The following is a 20,383-nucleotide window of genomic DNA, read 5'->3' on the forward strand; positions in this document are numbered from 1 at the left end:
TGACAATTCAGGGATCTATGCCAGTGAAGCTCTGAGACCGGTTTACCATGAGCATGTGACGAAGGGGGTTGGAGCCGACAGGCAAGGCTCTGTGAAGTCAGTGGGAGCCCTGTCTCTTCTCCATCGTCCTCTCTCAGCTATATGCCCCATTCGTCGAATTGGGGTGTGTGCAAGTTATGGGAGCATCTACGTCCGTAAGGATCATTTTACACAGCTAACAGCAGGTGCCTGGACAAGACCGTGCTGACGCCGGTCGCTTTCAGTTCACGACATGCAGCCGTTTTCTGCACGCGAGTTCAACCTGACGCACACGGTCAGGCACCTCTCCTTCGGGACAACGTCCCCGGCAAGACGAACCCCCTGGACGGACTACGCTCCGTGGCGGAAAAAGGTCGGTCAGAATCACCATCGCACACTGTCACCTTGCAACAAGGTAAACTGTGTAGGAGTACATGACGGTCAGTTCTGTTAGAATAACGGAAGATGCTGTGCGTTGTACCCACAATGCAGACCAAACGACTCGCAGGTTTACGCCAGCTGGAAACGGCGATTGTACTCAGATTTGTGTTAGGACTGACTGACCAGTTTTTTTCATTCGTTGAGCTATTCAAAAGTGTTGTCAACATTGAGGGTCGATAACACAGGTCATCGCTAGGGTGCACTGACATTGCGTCTTGCATTTAATTATCAGAGAATGTGTGAAGGGCCATGGTTTTAAACAATCAACCATGTACCTTCATCCGTGGAGTAATCTGACCATCGGCGGCGCGGTCATGCCGCACGCTCGATGGGTCGGCCAGTGAGTGGAACCCACTCTTGCTGTGTTTCGGGTCCGCCCATCAGGTCATGCATAATACAAGATAAGCCCCAAGAAATACACTCGATCAGTTGTATGCCCGAGAAAATCGCAGATGTGCCGATATATAGGAGATTATGGATTACTGTGGATATCTTTACGTAGATGTGTCTGTGCCGAACAATCCTACGATTTCAGGCCCATTCTTGTTTTCCAATTATTCCACTATTTTACGACGGCTAGCGGCAGCGCGCGGCCAGCGCGGACCGCTACAGCTTAGTGTCCAGCACGCACTGTATGTAATCCTGTGGTATGTAACCCCTGGCACACTGCATCATTGACTTACTGAATGAAACGACTAGCTATTCCATTGGCTTCCAGTAAGGTACCTAAGGCACTGCTTTACCAAATTCAGCGCGCGCTTCGGCATCTTTTCAAAATAGTTGCATAACATTAAATCGTGGTTAAACTTAGTTTGTCGGGATGCATTTCAACTCAATGACCTCAACTAATCCAGACCTATAATTATGCGAACGACCAAATGTGCCCATAACGTTGCCTTCAATTGTATATGCTATGTGTGGTATGCATAATGGTTGTGCCATTTTAATAGTATTTTGCTTCGGTTTATCTTTTTAGAAATATGGGGCGACCACCCGCCGAAAACTTAGACAGTGAAGCATGCCTGATCTAGCATGAGCCATGGTGTTTGGCTAAAGGTCTTAACTAGGACAGATATCCGGCCATCATCTATATATATATATATATATATATATATATATATTATATATATATATATATTATATATATATACATATATATATATATTATATGAAGGCCATGGTTCGGTACATTTATTTGAAATCACCACCCGCAGCTGAAGCCGACGCGTGACAGCGTTTGTGGCGTCGATAAGACTAAGCAAGGAGCGAAATTCGTAGGTATGAAGGTCAAGTGGGAGATTAATTAGCTTGAGCGCACGTGGAAAGACATACAAAGGTCATAGCCATGCATCCGCCTGGTCGGCCGGACCGCGCTTCAGCGCCTGACCGTCCCCAGGAGGCTGGCGTCGCCACGTAGGTATTCGGTAATGCGAAGACACCAAACTGTGAGACGCCATACGAATTATGCGCCCTGTGAAACGAATGCCGGGAAACAACCGACGACCGTAATGATGCGGTCATCCGCTGTTTCACGAAATGAGTACAGAGTTTTACATCATTCCGTGCAACGCCCAGCGACGCCCCGTCACTGGTATATTGACGGCCGTTTTTTTCCGCTATGGTGTGGCACGGCTCATGGTCACTAGGTATCTGAAAGAAGGCAGTTCGAGACAAAGTTGTTTCTACGGCCTAGGTGATATGCGGACTGTTTCAGCCTTCTTTCAGAACACTGGTTTGGTGGAGAATCACTCGAAATTTTTCATAAATTCCAAAAGGCTTCTGTGCATGACTTTCTGTTCGGAGCATCGTTTAAGCAAAGCTTGTTGCGTATTCCCAGAGCACGCGTTCCAAGTTCTTCCGCGTAATTAAATTCGGACCATGAACGTTGACGGCGAACATCACTTGAGCACATGACACCTTCACCCCCGTCGGCCATGCTTGCACACGAAACTCTGTTGCGTGTTAACCAGTCGCTGAAATGGGCTGAATTGTTTAGAATGTGCCTTCGAAACCGCACGGGGCGCATCATATGTTCCGATAAATGTCCGTTCGATGCAGGCGGTCCAATATACTTCCAGACTCTTGAGGATAAATCTCAAAGACAGGTCAGTGTTTTCTCCCAAAGCCTTTATTTTACACGGGGTTATACTATAAATTCCACAACTTGACGTTTGCGTACATTGCACTCCATAACACGACTCCAAAATAATGATCAGACTCAGCGGGCTGAATTGTTTAGAATGTGCCTTCGAAACCGCACGGGGCGCATCAAATGTTCCGATAAATGTCCGTTCGATGCAGGCGGTCCAATATACTTCCAGACTCGTGAGGACAAATTTCAAAAACAGGTCAGTGTTTTCTCCCAAAGCCTTTATTTTACACGGGGTTATACTATAAATTCCACAACTTGACGTTTGCGTACATTGCACTCCATAACACGACTCCAAAATAATGATCAGACTCAGCAATCATTCTGGTGAAATACACACATGTAGACGAGACCCTTCAGCACCGGATTCCCGTGCCTATTGCCATGAACGTGCCGAAGGTACCGCCACCTTGGAGCATCACTTTGCCCACATTGTTGATCAGCTCCCGGCCACGAAGCCCGTACCTGAAGCAAACAGGTGTAAATCAGCCGAGGGTGGGAATTATTACGAGCGGGGCCGCAGGCAGATCGAGGCTTGCTCGAGCGGGGTGATGACGACGATGGACGATCCCGGGGATTTCCGTCAGGATTTCTACAAACCTGGTGCGATTGTCGCAATTCTGACAAAGTTTTTTGGTAAGAAATCTTAAAGGGGGCGTTCCCCATTTGGATGGGGTTTTGAACTGAGAAGGTCGTCTTGAAGATTATTCGGTGAAGTTCACATCTCTCCCCTTCTCAAGACCTAAAGCCCTATAGTTTTTTAGCTATACGGCCGTGAACATGTGCAGACTATTTGAATCACCCAGGCATATATGACGCCATAACAATGTCACTCAACTTTGCCATACCGCGAGCTATGCATAGCTGACCCTCAGTGTCCATGCCACAGGACAGCTGAACACCAATACCCCGAACACAGAGATGGCTGGCCATCCATACCCAGACCACACAGCTGGCTGGCCGTCGTTGCCCTGACCAGAGAAGTCTGACGATCGTTGCCCAGACCACATGGATGGCTGATCATCACCACCCAGACCACAGAGACAGCTGACCATCACTACCCATACCACAGAGATGGCTGACTGCCCAGACCACAGAGATGGCTGACTAGACCTCAGAGGCAGCTGTGGCCACGAGTATGACCCAAAGTATGACTTCTTACCTCAGTGCAGAAAAGCCTCCAAAAATAGCTCCGCTTGCCATGCCGACGCAGAATCCAATTCCAAATCCCATCTTCATCCTGTCAAAGCAGCTGGGCCCTTGGGCTCCATATCCCGCAGGAACTGGCATGTTTCACCTGGAACAGGATCGCCAAACTTTGGAGACATGTAAAACATGGTATCAAACACCCTGTGTCATGGGAAGTCACCGTATGGAATTACGCGATTTCTTGCCTGGCACTCACTGCTACCAATGCTGGTTAGCAGCACTTTGCAATAAATGGCATTCTTCCTTCCCCTTCTGTTAGGTGGCGTGTTGATATGCTTCTGTGTACATCAGCATGTGTTGGCATGTTGCTTGCGGTAGCAAGCGACATGCCAATACGTGTTGCGTGGTCGTATTTCGGCGTTCTGTCATCCCACCTTTCACAAGGTTGGTTGCAGCAATGGCCAATAGCCGGATACTTTTTGGTGAAGCAGAAACTGGCCTTGGTGATGCAAACAGCTTCTTAGAGGAGGTAGAAATACAAAACATTGCAAGTGCGTAATGTGATACTATTTATTTTTAATATCCCCAATATCCTCTGGCATGCACCATTCCATGGTCTTCACATCTATGAATAGTACTCCATTGTGGCTGTTTTAATCAGTGAAAGACAATGTACAAAGGGGCAATTCCTTGATAAAGCCTGGATTTGTGCAAGTAATGAATTGAAAGGTGAATCATGCTTTTCAGCATGAGCAGTATGGCTGGTTTCCACCAAGCAGCAAGTGTCCCAGGGTCACATGGGTGTGGCTTGCTGGAATTTTTCAGTCACATCTCCTTCATAACTTCTCAGTTTTGTCAGATCAGAGCCCATAAAGGTGAGAAAGACTCACAAACCCATGTGCCAGCCATGTGCTAAGAACCCCCTAGTTGTTATGACCAGACAATCATCAAAGATCCTTAAAACACCCTTGAGATCCAGGCACATGCCTGCAATGTGCAAAGGGAATTATTAATGCAACTATGCATGCTTCAAATGTAAATGAGGCAGCTTGAAGCACCGAAAAATCTGAGCACTTGGCATTCACATTATTTTAGAAACCACACCCAGGTATAGTGTGCAGACTGACAAACAAAAAAAAAACAGGTGAAGTAAGGAGGTAGTATTAATCCATTCCAGCACTAAATTGGATTTAAACAAAAGGTTGGGGGCAGTCTAAGTCTAGTAAGAGGAAACAATGGAAATTATTAGCAGGTCAGTCTGTGAGCACGCAGTGCACCGATATATCAATTACAAGATTTTGACTGTTTACTATATGCTGTGGTAGGAGTGTTGTTTTTGTCATGGGCATGAGAATGGATGGATCCATCAGTATCATTGGTGTTGTTTGTGTGTTAGTATTGGGGCTTTGCACACTTCCAACACATGGTCATATATTGGCAATGTTCTGTTGGTGTGTGCCAACACCCATCTGTCCAAGATGATTAACATTAACCACATCGGGAACATACATATGGAACAGGTTCAAAGTTACTTTGGCACTTTGTTTTTTAAAAGTGGGCTTTGCTTATAGCTTTCAGTGACCAGTTTCTGCTTTGATTTATGCGATGGCAACTTGTAATGTCCAAGGGTCAGCCAGCAATACCAACATCTTTCTGACAAGCTCAAGTTGCACTGGCAGTAGACTCTCAGATATAGGCTGCGAAAGGCCAATTTTTTTAGACCATGCACTGAAAAATGTCAAATAAGGGGCCCTTCACGAATACACTTACGCACGCACCGAAAACTGGCCCACATGCGACGCCGGCAGCGCGAATGGAGGCCGCGCGGAGCCGGCGAGGATGGACGGAACCAAGGTTTACGAAAAATGGCTCCCTTTTAGCCGGTTACCAAAGATAAATTAAAATAGTCAAAATGGACACTGCTACCGGGTGAGATCAATCATACTTCAAATAAACATTTCACCATCGATTGGATTATTGCCATCAATGCAGATATTTCCACCACCGGTTAAACGAATTTTAACCGAAAAGTCTACTTAAGTCACCACATACAGAAGGAAACGGTAAGAAAGGATCATTTTCATCAGACTGGCTGAGGTTCCACCAGATAGCTGAAACAGATCACTAAGGTATGGAAGGAATTTGCAATATATTGCAAATTAAGTGTCTCAGTTTTATACTGGTTGTTTTTGTACAGAAAGTCGTTCTTCCCGGTATTTATTACCCCGCTGCATATTACCAGCGAGCCGATTGCGTAGGATTTATGGCAAGTGTGATGGTGTGTTTTGCAAACCCGTGCTGCTAAGTGATGAAACACAAAGGCTTGAAAAGTGAAAACGTACACACGAGAATTGTAGGGGGTATGACGGGGCCAGAACATCCGGCTTTCTTCTTATCGATAATGAGTGAACCGTGGGTGCCAGGTGCACATCATCAGCCAGCCAGTCGCGTAGAATTTAAATTCGAATACTATGATGTGCTATGCAAGCTTACGCAGCCAACACTTACACTGCAGTTGGCATGGAAATTGAAAATGTTTACGCCAGAACTTCTGCCGAGGTTGGTGGGCGGGGACATAAGACTGCCTTCCTGCCGATAATGAAGAAATTTTTGGAGGTAGGTGCATGTAAACATGGAGCCGAATGCGTAGAATTCGATGTTGTATGATTATGTGCCTAGTGGATGAAGTGCGCAATCAGCTTGAAAGTAGCGAAAGCACGCACTTGAAAATGTACGAGTGTGCCTTTTATGCCAGTAGCAGGTAGATTATTTCTGGTGCGTGCATTAAGCCGCGAGCCAATCAGGTAGAAGTAGATGGATGATAGGATCATGTGCTTTGCGAGCGTAAATTCAGCAAAGTCGTTCGAATTAGATCGGCGTGGGATGTAAACATGCCTGCGCAGAGGGAGCAGGTACTTCGGAGCGGGGATGGAGAGGGCTGTCACCCTTTCTCCTCAAGTGTGGAGAAAGTCCGTTGCCCCCGGCGCCGAATCAGGAGTCGTCGAATATTCCACGGTGTGCAGTGATCTCACATTTGTTTTTTACGAGGAAGGGGGTATTCCACATTCGTACGGCTTTGGACTGAAATAGTGATATTGAAGATCATTCGGGCAGTTCACAATCCTGCCCTTAATGGAAATGTTCCAAAATTTATCCAAAATTTAAAGATATCGAAACAAGCGACAGATATGATGAAATACGGTCGCTCATAAGTTTTGGCATACTTTTCGGTGGAAGTTATGGATCTAAACAACAGAATTACTCTTCTTAGTAAATATCCCTCTCAATGCGTCCTTGTTTGATTGCGTCATCTTACCTGTGCAACTTGGATCCCTTGCAATTCTACCCACTTTGGCATTAAACATAGCACCGCACATCAACGTCTCGGGAACGCAGCACACATGGCTTGACACTCACGGTGACTATTCAGACAGGAAGGGACCGAGCACTGTCAGCCCCGCGCACAGGTACGGACCGAGCACGACAGGCCCCATAGGCAGGCACAGGCTGAGCACGCCGGAATGCAGGCAGGTACGGACTAAACACAAATGGCCCTGCTGGCAGGTGCGGACCGAGCACAGCAAGATGTAGATGGGCACGGACTCAGCGCGGCGCATCTGGGACGCATCTAGTGCATGTAGCGCAAACACATGTTTTGCTGTTTTGCCTTTCCTCCCAACTTATTTTGCAAAATTACTCTCCTGTGCTCGATCTTATCCCAGTGTAAGAACTGGTGGTGATTTTACGGATCTATTTGACCGATCGGATTTGCTAATGAATTCCTGCAATCCATAATTCGTCAACCACCCGTGGTGTGGTAGCCAATAGTTTTAGATTGTTTGCATCTCGTTCGTGGTGTATTTTCAGGCACCCATGCTTAATTAAACCGGTGTTTCAATATACGTTGATAAACGCGGAGCCGGTAACATGCGGAATAGGAGAGGTTTAAGGACTGCCAAACCTGGTGACAACCCCATGCCCCGAGCCCATGAAACTGATTGTCACCAAACTTCCATTATTCGAAGCCGCTTGGTCGGTAACTCACCCTGTCCTGAAGGTGGTAACATTAGGCCAGGTCTAAGGTCGTCAACAATGCTCCAAACGGGAAAGATAGTTTGCACGCAACCGCATGCTCCGAGCCTATGTAACCGATGTACACAAAGCATTGGCCTTTCGATTTGTCGTAGTCGTTATACTGTCCCTTCCAAAAGATAGTGACCTTGAGCCTGGTCAAAGGCCGCCAGAAACGCCCGAAGCCGTCAAGCATCAGTTTGCGGACGGCCCTGTGCTCCGAGCCTATGTCACCGGTTGGCCCAAAACCTGTACCTATCAATACGCCATTGTCGATAACTTATTCTTCGCAGAAGTTTATGACCTAGGGTCAAGTCAACGGGCACCAAAAGCTTACGGGGCCGGCGAAAGCAGTTCGCAGGCAACCCCATCCGTTTGGTCTATGGGAGCCAGAGCCAGTCAGCCCAAAAAATCTACACAAATCGATGCGCAGTTGTCGATAATCTTCCCTTTCTAAAAGAGTGTGATCTTTGGTCGGATGAAAAGGCACAAAAGGTCCTGAATTTCTTAAATTTACTGCAGATAGCCCCATACTGCGATTCTTGAGACATCGCCACAAAAAGACATCGCCATCAGTGTATGCTGGAAAGAGTATTTTCGACCATGGTGCAACGATTTGGAAGGGTTTCGTGCCGGTCGGTCCCATAGGCAACTTAATTGTAGAAGGAACAAGTTGACCAGAAAGTCATTTTGAAAGAGGGCGGCGTGACAAGCATGCATCCCTGGGTAAATTGGAAGAGACAAAATAACCGCAAAATTTGGAGGTCCCCACCTTCATCCCAACCATTGGTTACACAAATCGCCAGTGAGATTGGCCCAGACCAATAGACAAACGCTACTGAAAGTCACAGTACAGATTCGGACAGGGATTTTTCAATATTCCTGTCCATGGTGCGATTTCAATCATCATCGGATTCACACAATTCGTTGTGGCAATATTGAAGAATAGTTTCTACTTATCTGACTTACCCTTTGTCGACAAACGTTTAAACAACTTGGTTTTTGTTTAGAAAAAAATGAAGCCCCATACACGTTGCGCTATTTTTGCTAAGCATCACTGTGGAAAAACATCAAGCGCGTGACAGATTTGGACCATTGTCGAGTCTTCCCAGTGATGTTGCCTATTTTGAAAATGGAAAAATATTAAAAATGTCTTGAGAGAAGAGCAAATGAACAGGGTTTAGGCGCGCCTGATGACAATGGCTCGAATGGGCACTTAAAGGCGAGATGGAGACCTGATATCACCAGAATCAGCATGCCTGGCGAAATTGCAAGCATTGTTTTCTGGTGGAGTCAAGTGACTGAGTAATTTTGTAGTTGAAACATGTCCGCAGTGCACCGAACTGCTGAGGTAAGTTCTTTTCGCTCGCAGACGCTTATTACGCAGATGACATGTGTCAATACATAGTCTATGTTATAACTCAATAAGCTATCTTTGGTAACTATTAACTCAATTACCACGGTAACCTAAGTACGTCATAGAAATGATAATGCTAGGAATTGTTACTGTTGCAGTCCTGTGAGACGGATGGAATGTTCTGCAGACACAATGTGGGCCATGGCTGTGACGACATCAGAGGTTTTTTTCCAGCTGGAGGGCTGGCGGTGGACTGAATGTAAGGGCAAGCGGGCGCCTTGGAGGCCGAGGCCCGGGAGTGGTGCTGACACTGGCCGGCAGTGGGCGGTGACAGCGTCGCAGGCTAGCGTCAGATGGCGAACGGCGACGGGCTCACAGGCCCGTGTTTGTCAGAGAAATCCCGCTTGTGGTGTGTGAAGGCAGGCTTGGAAACGCCTTCAGTTTTGATAGTGGCTTTGAAGGTCCCGAGTCTCCTGGGCCGTTCAGCAGTTGATAGGCCGTCACCCTTGTGGATGGGAGATGGTGGAATTGCAATAGTGAAATGCAGTCATTGCGCGAGCGCTGGGTGGTTTCAATTTTATTTTCACTACAGGAGCACTTCATCAAAAGCATGTGTCTTATTAGTGCATGCGTTGAATCAGATGGATCCGAACAAATATTACCAATGGCAAGTCCAGGTCCAGTGGGCACGACGGCAGCCAGGGTAGCGGCGCCAGATTTGTCATTCGAAAGGGTCCCGCGGTGGTGCGTGGTGGCTTGATCTGAGAGGTATGCATAAATGTGCACACTTATCTGTGGCGTTGGCAGACATCTGCCTCTGGGATGACTAGTTGCGAGTTTAGATCTCTGGATTCAGGGAGAATTTCTAGCAGCACTGTAGAGCACCTATGTATGTCAGAAACTAGTGGTTGCGAAAGCCAAGACCGAGTGGTGCATTTTTGTGAGTGAGAATATTATATATAGAATGATATTTTCAGTAGCTATATAAGGGATTTGAGATATTTGCTGGTTTTACCATTTTACCCCCAAAGCCTTGTTCTGTGGTTGTTAAACATTTCACTATGAATCTGGGAGTTGTTTCTCGTTATTTCAATAAACCTTTCATGGATGGATTATATTAAGGGTACCTATCACACAAAGCATCTGAGGGATTACCCAGTACTGCCCTCTATTGGGAGAAATGGGAACTACTGTCGTCTGACTTGCGCGAATGGACGCACCACTGTACAGTCCCGCTCTCTCCTTCTCGGCGACCTGCCTCGCCCAGAACGTATGATTTCGCCTGGGCGATGTGCATCCCAATGTGAGCGTGACTGTGACCGCCGAACAATCATGACATGCTTTTGTTTCAGGTGGAACTATGTACAAATATTTTGTCAAGATCGTCCCAACGATGTGGCAGAGAAGAGATGATTTTACTTTGTTTACAAACCAGTTTTCCGTCACCCGTTACCACCAGGTGAGTGGAACCTGTTGACTGTTGCGTTCGTGTGAAGGGCATGGGATGTGGGTACGGATAAACCTTGAATATTACAAATTCAGTAGCATCCGGCCAAAGGTCGGCTTAAAGGGGGCATTCCACATTTGTGGACGGTTTTGAACTGAAAGAGCCATTTTGAAGATCATTCGGCGCCGTTTACAGCCCTGCTCTTCTTAGGACCTAAACTCCTCTAGTATCTGAGGTATGTGCCCGCGATGGTGTGCAGACCTTTTCGTGCAGACTATTTCAAGGTCGCCCAGACATTCATGACGCCATAAGAGCGTCATTTAAATCTTACTACCTCATTAACTATGCGGTGATCAAGGCGAAGAACATATAGTTGTCGAGCCGTTCATACCTGGTGTATGTGAAGACAATTTCAAGATAAAACGGTCGTCTTTTGGCTCGAAATCAATTTCTAGGTACGATGGCGCAATAAAACAATGACGTATTCAGGAGCATATTTACTAAATAGAGACATTTTGCTGTTTAGAGCAATGTTTTCCACTTAATGCATAACAGAAGCTTTAAGTGAGCTTATTTCATCATATCTGATTCTTGCTTCAATATTTTCAACTGTGGAACATTCCGTTTAATATTAGCATGTTGCCGGTATTGTTCCACTTCAAGAATGAAAACTCCGCAACCAGGGACGCAGCCTTGGCAACGGGGCATCGGGGTGACGAAGGACTCTATGCTGGTGAAAGACCCATCATTGGAACAGGACGTCCAATTGGCCTTTTGCTCTTTTATGGTTTCCCTTTAAACTTAAAGAGAGCGCAGAAGCTTTCTTTGGCTACATTTAGACGGCATAAAAATGAATGAAATGTGTGCTAGTCACTGCATGAAATAAATTCCGAGTGTCATCAGTTTTGAAATGGTTCACTTGGTTCTTTCTAAACCAATAACAGTTATGAACGTTGTCGGGTTTTGGGGGTCTTATATGGAGAGATATGGATATTGATAAGATATCGAAACAAAGTATATTGATGGGTCCCATGAATTAAGCGTCTTAAGATCGCACTCAAAATGGGACCAACAATTTGTACGAACATGGCCAACCCATGTTAAGCTGGACATGGTCAACCTTTCTTCAGAATTAATTCGTGAAGGAAATGCTGTTGGACAGACTAGGACTAGTTGTCTCGCTTTTTCGCCACGGAATTTCGATACAATCAAGGGGTAAGGTATCCCGTTTTTGTTTTGTATCTTCTTGCGTTGCATGGATGTTTGTGTATTTGGGGGAAAATTGAACTGCGGTTAGCTTCAGTGGCCGTCCCGATATCGGGCCAAAGAGAATGAATTGTGTGTGATGATGTGCCTGGTGCGTTGGTAAGGTGTCACATGTACTGGAGTCATACCTACTTTTCAATATGAAAAAAATTATCTTACGATTCCTGAAAGCAAATGTGATCAAACACACAAGACCGGTGTCTCGAGCGTTCGCGAGAGCAGAGTTCCCCGTTGGTCCGGGATGAATGTGCCCGCTGAGATTAGATCGTAAGACACACTTCGTGCAGGTAACGGGCGCCGGGCCAGCCAGGCTTTACATGTGCGTCTAGTATGCAACGGCGCTTATGACGGCCAAAATCGATGTCCTTGACGAAGCTGATAAGTTGTTAGGATGTTGAATGTTTGTCTACCCCGTTGTCAAACATTGAAAAGTGGGAGCCGGCGCGCGATGAGTGCAGGCCTGTAGACATTCGCGGTTGAGCCAACCTAGTATTTATGGGCATATGCCATTCTCAACATTCTGTGACAATTTCAGGCGTTGAACGAGTTTTCTGACGGGAGCTCGGCCCCGGGCGTGTTCTTCGTGTACGAGTTTGCCCCGCTGATGGTCAAGTACAGCGAAAAAGTCAAGTGAGTTGTCTTTGCGTAATACTAAACTGCATGCTGTTGAAACAAATAGTCGACACGAAATGACTACCATTTTGGTTCTATATAAGCTTCAGCCTGCCGCTTCATCACACTGGTGGTCAGCTTTGAAAGCATCAGCACTGCCAGCGCGTGGCCGCCTGGTCACGTGTCGCGAGCGCTGGGTGTTCGCTGGTCGGTGGTGTCCGGTAGAGACCAGCGGTGATCGGCCTCTGCTCCGCCCCCAGGTCGGTCGGTCATTTTGCCACTAACCTCTGCGCCATTGTCGGCGGCGTCTTCACCGTGGCCAGTCTTCTGGACGCCTTCATCTTCCACTCGGTCCGTGCCATCCAGAAGAAGATAGAGTTGGGAAAGCAGGGCTGACGTAGAGCCCTGAGTAGACGAGTGGCCTTCGGTAGAGCTACACCAACGGTCTTCGCCATGTTTTGACGCGTGGTGAACGGGTCAGGTACAGCTTTCTGATGGAGGTGGGCAAACGGGCCTCGTCGTAATATCTAGGATGCTAGAGATGATCGATGAAGGCTACCTGATGGGTCCAGTGATGGTGGTTTACGGGGGAGGGGAAAGACCGGTGAGGTTCATTGTATACGTGCTGGGGTGTGCTGACGCTCTTGGGATGCTGCTGTTGTGCTATGTCTTGTTTTGCCCCGTTGCAACGCGGCGTATCTCACACACCAGTTGTGGGTGGTTGTCGCACTGCTTGCTCTCGTGCACCGGTGCACAGTAAACGTGTCACTTGCGCCCATGAAATTAGCAGAGGAAAGCAGCGGTTCATCTTGAGATGACGTATTTGAGGCCTTCGTGAGGGAGGTTTGTCTTGCGCTTTCAACTCTGTGGATCTTTGCCGTGTCGTCGGTGGTAAACGTAGGCGTAAATCACTGACACAGGTGGGCACACATGATGAATGTGTTTTATCTCGCTGCAACCAATGTCTTGACTTTGTCGGGTCCTGCGCATGGTCTCCCCGGAGAGATTGTGCTCTAACTGTCCTGAGCTGGTGGAACTTCTTATTACACTATGCATGTTGTTTGGGTATTGTGTGTCGTGTGTTACAGGAATGGTTTCTTGTGTTGTTTTATACCCGTCCGATAAAGGCTTTACTGGAATTTTTGTATGGATTCATGCCACCATGTTTAGGCTACGAACCACCTTTTTGATTGCCGGTGTTGATAGCGTTATTAAAGTGTTTTGCCTTGTTTTGCTGAGTGCGGAAAGTCCTGTGGAAATCAATACGAGAATATGTAAACAAAGATTGTGCAAATGAGAAAGCGAAAATTCATTCATTCCAGCCTTCATCGACCTGAGCCAAACTAAAGAGCACCAGGTCACTGCAAAAAGTGTTGCACGTGTAGTAAAAAATCATCCGAAAACAAGGCCGAGCACTACGGAAGAGGACTGAAAAGGTTTGAAGTTAGGGTGATTATGTAGGGGTTTATATATTTTCAACAAAATAACATACGCCAATCAAACTAGCGATGTACTGCAGAACGAGAACAGGTACGAACAGATATTCAAAACCAAAACCGCAAGGGCTGAGGTGAAAGGGGGAGGTTTTGGACAGCGTAACGTTACGCTCGGGTGTGGTGGCCAGACGCGCCAACACTTCAGAAAGTTACGCCTCTGAATTCTTGTGATGACTAGGAACGGGCCCAGTTATTTGCTCCGCTCTTTAGCGCGATTGGAGGCCTAACAGACGTTCTTTTTTGGAAGGTTACCCATAACGCAGCGTAATCAGGAAAGGGAAGTTTCACCCAGCGCAACAGTGCATGACTAGGTACTGTCTTCTGCCCTAAAACTCTCGCGTAGACTCCGATGCCACACAGGCCACCCAGCACGGTCTCCGCAAAGGTTTATTGGCCGTAGCCAATACAAAAGTAACACCGATACATCCGCGGCGAAGTCTTGAGACAGAGAGCCCGAAAACGCGCGCCACGTCCGACCTCGGCTGGTACCGCGACAACAGCCAATCAGAATAGAGCGCGTCGCAGAACAGCTGTAGCACTTCCAGGTCAAGGACAAGGATAAGGTCAATCAAAGGCGGCCGACAACACCCTCACCTTACGAAAGAAAGGACGAAAGGACTACCACGTTTGCTACTCCAAACGATTAACATGTTTCATAACCCTACCACTCCGTGTGCGATACAAAGCATCAGACGATCCTCTGTTATCTGTCGACGGTGACCTGGCCACTTCGGGTTTAAACCCTACCACTCCGTGTGCGATACAAAGCATCAGACGATCCTCTGTTATCTGTCGACGGTGACCTGGCCACTTCGGGTTTAGCGGTCTCCTGGTCAACAGTTTGCGATACATCAGCGACTGTCGGAGCAGGCTCTGCAGCCCCAGACAACTGTCGGAGCAGGCTCCGCAGCCCCAGACGACTGTCGGAGCAGGCTCTGCAGCCCCAGATGACTGTCGGAGCAGGCTCTGCAGCCCCAGACGACTGTCGGAGCAGGCTCTGCAGCCCCAGACGACTGTCGGAGCAGGCTCTGCAGCCCCAGACAACTGTCGGAGCAGGCTCTGCAGCCCCAGACGCACTCACGGGCACGGCACTGGTGTGCGGAGCACTCGACACAGCAACAGTGACTCCAGCAGACACCTTCTTAATGTTCGACCCGCGAACAGGCGTCTTTTTCCTATCGCGAGCATAATGACGTAATCAGGTAATCAGCGATGACGTAATCAGGCCCCTGCACCTGATTGACAGTAGGGACCTTCGGAACAAAGCCTCAACTTCTTCGTTTTCCCACACCGAACAATTTGCACCTTCAACATAGCCTTGTCTCCGTCACAAATGTCACTTTCGTTTGGTACGCGAGACCTGTCCTGCTTAGCAGAATATTTCCCAACGCTTTAGCGTGATCAACAGTGAAATGCTCCCGCAGGTCACGCACGTACGAGTGATACGGCATACTCTTCACTTGGTCCCAGTCATCACCTAACTCCGACAGCAACGGTGCGTGTGGTGGAAACCCGTACAACAGCTCGAACGGCGTAAATCCAGTAGTACTGTGAATACTGCTCTTAAATGGGGAACAACATCAGCGGTAACCACTTGTCCCAACCTGACTGGTTGTCGTTCACAGAATACGCGGGACAATCACGAAGCGTTAGTTTAAACCGCTCTGGTCGTTTGTAGCCGCATGAACAGGTGTACAGCGCAGTTTTGTGACGCCAAACTTCTGACATAGAAGTCGGATCAGCTGACTTTCAAAGTTGATACCCTGATTTCAAGATCGACTTTGCAACCGAGTAGCGCGCAAACAGTCCCACAAAGCCATCTGCCACCGTCACGGCTGAAGCCAACCCAAGCTGTCAGGTCAGCCAAGCTGAACACCTCCACTCACTTAGTAAAAAGGTCGGACACAACAAAAATCGAGCAGTTCCCTGAACTGGACACGGGCAACCGTCTCAAAATGTCAGCTGACCACTGCCTAAAGGGTTCCCCAGCCAAGGGTACACCCCCAATGCCCTCCCTGTGGAGGACGGTTCGGTCCTCTCACTCGAGCACACAGCACCCACGTGCGACAGTATTCCCGTACGTCCTTCTTCACATTAAACCAGAAAACGTTGGGCGTGATTCTACCCAGCGTCCTATCGACACCGAAATGTGCCGCCGCAGCAATGTGGTGAGCAAGTTCGAACACTCTCGGCCGTACAGCACCAGGCATGACAATTTGTGGTTCACGGTCCGAGTTCGTAAGACGCTTCACAAGCCCATCCTCCGTGAAAAGGAAAGGTTATTGAGACAGATAGAATTTAAGTTTAACCTCATCGTCAGCAGCCTTGATTGGCTCACCTTGAACACACCGAATCACTTTCAAGAGCACTCTGTCCCTGGCCGTTTCCTCTCGCAGAACTCTCGAAGTCACAGCTTCCGGTTGCACCCAACCAGCCACAGGTGGCTTCGAGTCTGCCATAGATGGCGCTCAGGTACCAATAGAAGGCGACGTCCGCGCATCAGCAGTACGTGCAGCAGCTCGAGAGCCGTCGGCACGCGCGGCTCGGGCATCAGCATCATGCGCCGCCGCCGCTGCTGCAGTCAGCCTCGAGGCCTCGGCCCTCTGCGCAGCCACCGCCACGCCGAGAATTCCACCTGTTCCTGAAACTGGCCCTGTGTTATAAACAGACGGACGGCGCCCGGGTTGACCAGCATCTCTGGACCCTGGTCTCTCATGAAGCTGTGTGACGCGGGCCATAAACGTCACGTCATCTTCAGTCGCCCTCTGCTCGACGCCGCTCTCAGTCTTCTCGAACGCGTCGCGGGTCAGTGCGTCCACGTGTGGAATGTCGACCCCACGACGATGTTCCCCCTCAAAATCAAACAGCGAGAGATAAATGATCCACCTTGCTTAGCGACCAGATTGGCCATTCAGACCCCACAACTACTTAAGAGCCTGGCGTCTGTCACAACCAAGAACTTCACACCAGGAATGAAATGTCTAAAGCGACGCGCTGCCCTGATGACCGCCAGCAGCTCGTGCTCAGTCGTGCTGTAGCGACTTCCTGGATCAACCCACTTTCCAGAAGCGAACGTCACCACAAACTCAGTCAGTAGCAGAACGCTGAGTCAGGGTAGCACCACAACCCTGCTTGCAGGCATCGGTGGTCAGCTGGAAAGGCAGACCAGCCTCTGTTGGTCGAACCACTGGGAACGACGCGAGCGCAGCCCGCGGATCTTCAAAACTGTCATCACACTCCCTTGTCCACAAAAACTCAGACCGCTCACTCATCAGGACGCTGTCTCCGGTGTCTATCTGTCGCCGCTGACGAAAGGCATATAAGACATTGTGAAACAATTCGCCAAAGGAAAGGTTTTTACCATGTGGAGCTATTTCTGTCAGCGTAAAGAAATAATTTAAAGGGTAGGAAAAGATTGTAGGTACATCTGGCGGAGCTCACGTGACAAATCCCAAGTGAAACCTGACATTACATAGGGCACGGTGACATCTAGCGGATTGGGCGGCAGGTGCATTTTCAGTGGCGCCGCCTACAGCTTCCAAGACGCCACCTACGGTGATCGCGCAGTCTACGGAGGTGCCGCCGCCTACAGGGGACGCCGTCTACAAATCTACGCTCGATTTTTGAAAAACACAGAAAAATTTTGGAACTGGAGTCTACATGACAATCATTGGACCACCTGTGGCGATCAGGGATGTTGTTACTGTTGTGTCTCCCAACTGTTTATTAATGTTAACGTGAGTTCAATTTACAAAGTATGAACAAGCGAACCCCGCGGCACGGCGGCTCCGGGCAGACTGCCTCGCAAGGCCCGACAGTAGCGCCACTCGCGGTGCGCCCATGAACTACGACTACGATGCGACACGAGGCCACGATGCAACACCCTCCACCCCCATACGGGAGCTTCCCTACAGCCTGAAACGCAGCGGAGGTCGGATGGTGCGCGCTGATCGGCGCGGCTGCGTCTCGTGACGCGGCGCGCCGGCCGTGTGCGCCTGCCCCGTCCGCAGGGGCGGCGCACTGACGGCGCGCGGCTGCTCCGTCTGCTGGTACTCGGCGTTCGGCCCGTCAGGAGCTCGGTTCTGTTGAGCTGATTCCGGCTCCGTGGTGGTCTGGTCGTGACCACCTGCCTCCTCCCTGGCCGGTGCCGGTCGCTCTTCCTCCTCCTCTTCTCTCTCCCCGAGAGAGCTGTGAGCCTCCGGGATCTGATGCTGCTGCCGGACGGGAGCAGGGTCGGTCGGATGCTGCTGCGACGGCTCCAGCGGAGCTGACTCGGTCGGCTGCTGCTCTTCCAGTCTTGCTGTTGGCAGGAGCTGGTCCGCATGGCGGGCCCAGACGGCCTCGCCGACGTCTACTTGATACGAGACGGGGCCCGTGATGCCTACCACTTCGCCGCGCCGCCACCGTCGGGGGCCGCCATATGTCCGCGCCCACACGGTCTGGTCTACCCTGAACTGGCGCGACCTTCCTCCCGCTGCCTCCCTCTGGTCTTGCTGTTTCTCTTGTACATCTCGTGTGATGCTTGAGTGCACGAGGTCGAGCCTGGTGCGCATCGGACGCCCGAATATCACTTCCGTCGGCGTCCGACCTGTCGTCGAGTGTGGCGCCGCGCGGTATGCCATCAGAAACGTGCACAGCCGGCGAGACCGGGAGCCCCCGTCCCTCAGCGCCGCGTTGAGGCCGTTCTTAACGGTCTGGACCGCTCGTTCGGTAGCCCCATTGCTGCTCGGGTGGTATGGTGCTACTCTGACGTGTCGTACACCGTTCCCACTAAAAAATTCCGCGAACTGCGACGCTGTGAACTGAGGTCCGTTGTCGGAGACAAGCTGCCGTGGTATACCGAGACGAGCGAACATGGCTCGCAGCTCCCGGACCGTGCTCTCTGTGCCCGTGTCTCTCATCGGACACACCTCCAGCCATCCGCTGAAACTGTCATGTGCCACGAGGAAGCTGGAGCCCTGAAACGGCCAGGCAAAATCCACATGGATTCGCTCCCACGGGCCGCCAGCCGGCTCCCAGGTGTGCAGCGCGCTCCGTGGCGGGGCTACTCGCTTTTCTACACATGCGGTACAATCCCGCACCAGTGCCTCCAGTTCTGTGTCCATTCCTGGCCACCACACGTAACGGCGTGCCACTCCTTTTATCTTGGCGCTGCCGGGGTGTCCGGTGTGCAGCTCCTGCAGTACTCGTGACCGCAGCCTCTGGGGTATTACCGCTGCACCTGCACCTAACACCTTCGCCAGCAGCGGGTCGCGCCGGGTGGCGTTTCCGATCTCGCGGGCTGTCAGCGGCACTCCCGCGCCGCCCATGAACAAGTGGGCTCCCGCCACCTCTCTGTCCGCCTCCGCCCGCTCGTTTCCGCTGCACGGCAGCGCCATCCGCAATAGACTGTCCGCGAGCGCCATGTCTGCCGTTCCGCGTAGCTCTACGCTGTACTGGTATGTTGCCGGGTCCATGGCGATCCGCTGCAGACGTGCCGCGGTCAGACCGGGGAGGTCGCGCTCGGGGCTCAGGATCCGGGACAGAGCCCGATCGTCCACGGTGAGAGTGAACTTCCGGCCGAACAAGAACCTGCTGAACCTCCGGAGCCCAAACTGCACAGCGGTGGCTTCCCGCTCAACCTGTGCGTAACGTCTTTCTGCCGGTGCCAGCGTCCTCGACGCGAACACAATCGGTCGTTCTGTGCCGTCCGGCATGCGGTGTATCAGAGCCGCGCCGACTCCAGTGGCGCTGGCGTCTGTTACCAGTTTGAGTGGCGTGTGTTGGTGCGGGGTCATACCGCACCAACACACGGCCGCTTGCCAGCAGCCGCTTTACTTCGTCTACTGCAGCCAAACATCTCGGCGTCCAGTTCCACGGCGAGTCGCGCTTCAGCAACGCGTACAGTGGGGCTAGCGTTGTCGCGAGCCCGGGCAGGAGACGACTGTAGTAGTTCACAGAGCCCAACAGGGATCTGAGCTGGTGAACGTCACGTGGTTCTGGCGCCTCCAGCAGCGCGGCTGTCTCGTCTTCCTCCGGCTTGATGCTGTCCGGGGTGATCCGCCATCCCAGGTAAGACACTCGCTCGCCCCGAGAGTGCATTTTGAGCGTTCTAGCCGGAGGCCGTGACGCTCCAGCCGAGTCAGGACCCGGTCCAGCCGTGTCGCCAGCTCTGCTTCGTCTTCCGCTGCGATGAGAACGTCATCAATGTAGCACACGCAGCCCGGCAGTCCCTCCAGCACCTTGTCCATTGCCTGCTGGAACAGGAAGCCGCAGCTGGCGATGCCATACGGCATACGGATCATCCCGAACGAGCCGCGGTGCGTCGTCACCGTGGTGAGGTCTCGTGACGTCTTGTCCAGCTCCATGTGCTCGTATGCCCGCCGGATGTCCAGCTT

The 20,383-nt window shown here is 50.3% G+C and overlaps 2 protein-coding genes across 2 annotated transcripts; one reads left to right on the forward strand and one right to left on the reverse strand.

The window, feature by feature from the left end:
• Positions 1–341: 341 nt before the first annotated feature.
• LOC119100869 (endoplasmic reticulum-Golgi intermediate compartment protein 3) lies at positions 342–13,649 on the forward strand. Its single transcript, XM_037224042.1, has 4 exons — positions 342–391; positions 10,538–10,644; positions 12,434–12,528; positions 12,771–13,649. The coding sequence occupies exons 2-4, from the start codon at positions 10,546–10,548 to the stop codon at positions 12,904–12,906; spliced, it is 330 nt and encodes a 109-aa protein (XP_037079937.1). The 5' UTR covers positions 342–391; positions 10,538–10,545; the 3' UTR covers positions 12,907–13,649.
• LOC119100870 (reactive oxygen species modulator 1) lies at positions 2,568–5,621 on the reverse strand. The gene is made up of 3 exons (XM_037224043.1): positions 5,536–5,621; positions 3,771–3,905; positions 2,568–3,073 (listed from the first exon to the last, which is right to left on the reverse strand). The coding sequence occupies exons 2-3, from the start codon at positions 3,896–3,898 to the stop codon at positions 2,965–2,967; spliced, it is 237 nt and encodes a 78-aa protein (XP_037079938.1). The 5' UTR covers positions 3,899–3,905; positions 5,536–5,621; the 3' UTR covers positions 2,568–2,964.
• Positions 13,650–20,383: the final 6,734 nt, after the last annotated feature.

This window comes from Pollicipes pollicipes, unplaced genomic scaffold (genome assembly GCF_011947565.3).
Source record: "Pollicipes pollicipes isolate AB1234 unplaced genomic scaffold, Ppol_2.1 Scaffold_4881;HRSCAF=5763_pilon_pilon_pilon, whole genome shotgun sequence".
Taxonomy (NCBI): domain Eukaryota; kingdom Metazoa; phylum Arthropoda; class Thecostraca; order Pollicipedomorpha; family Pollicipedidae; genus Pollicipes; species Pollicipes pollicipes.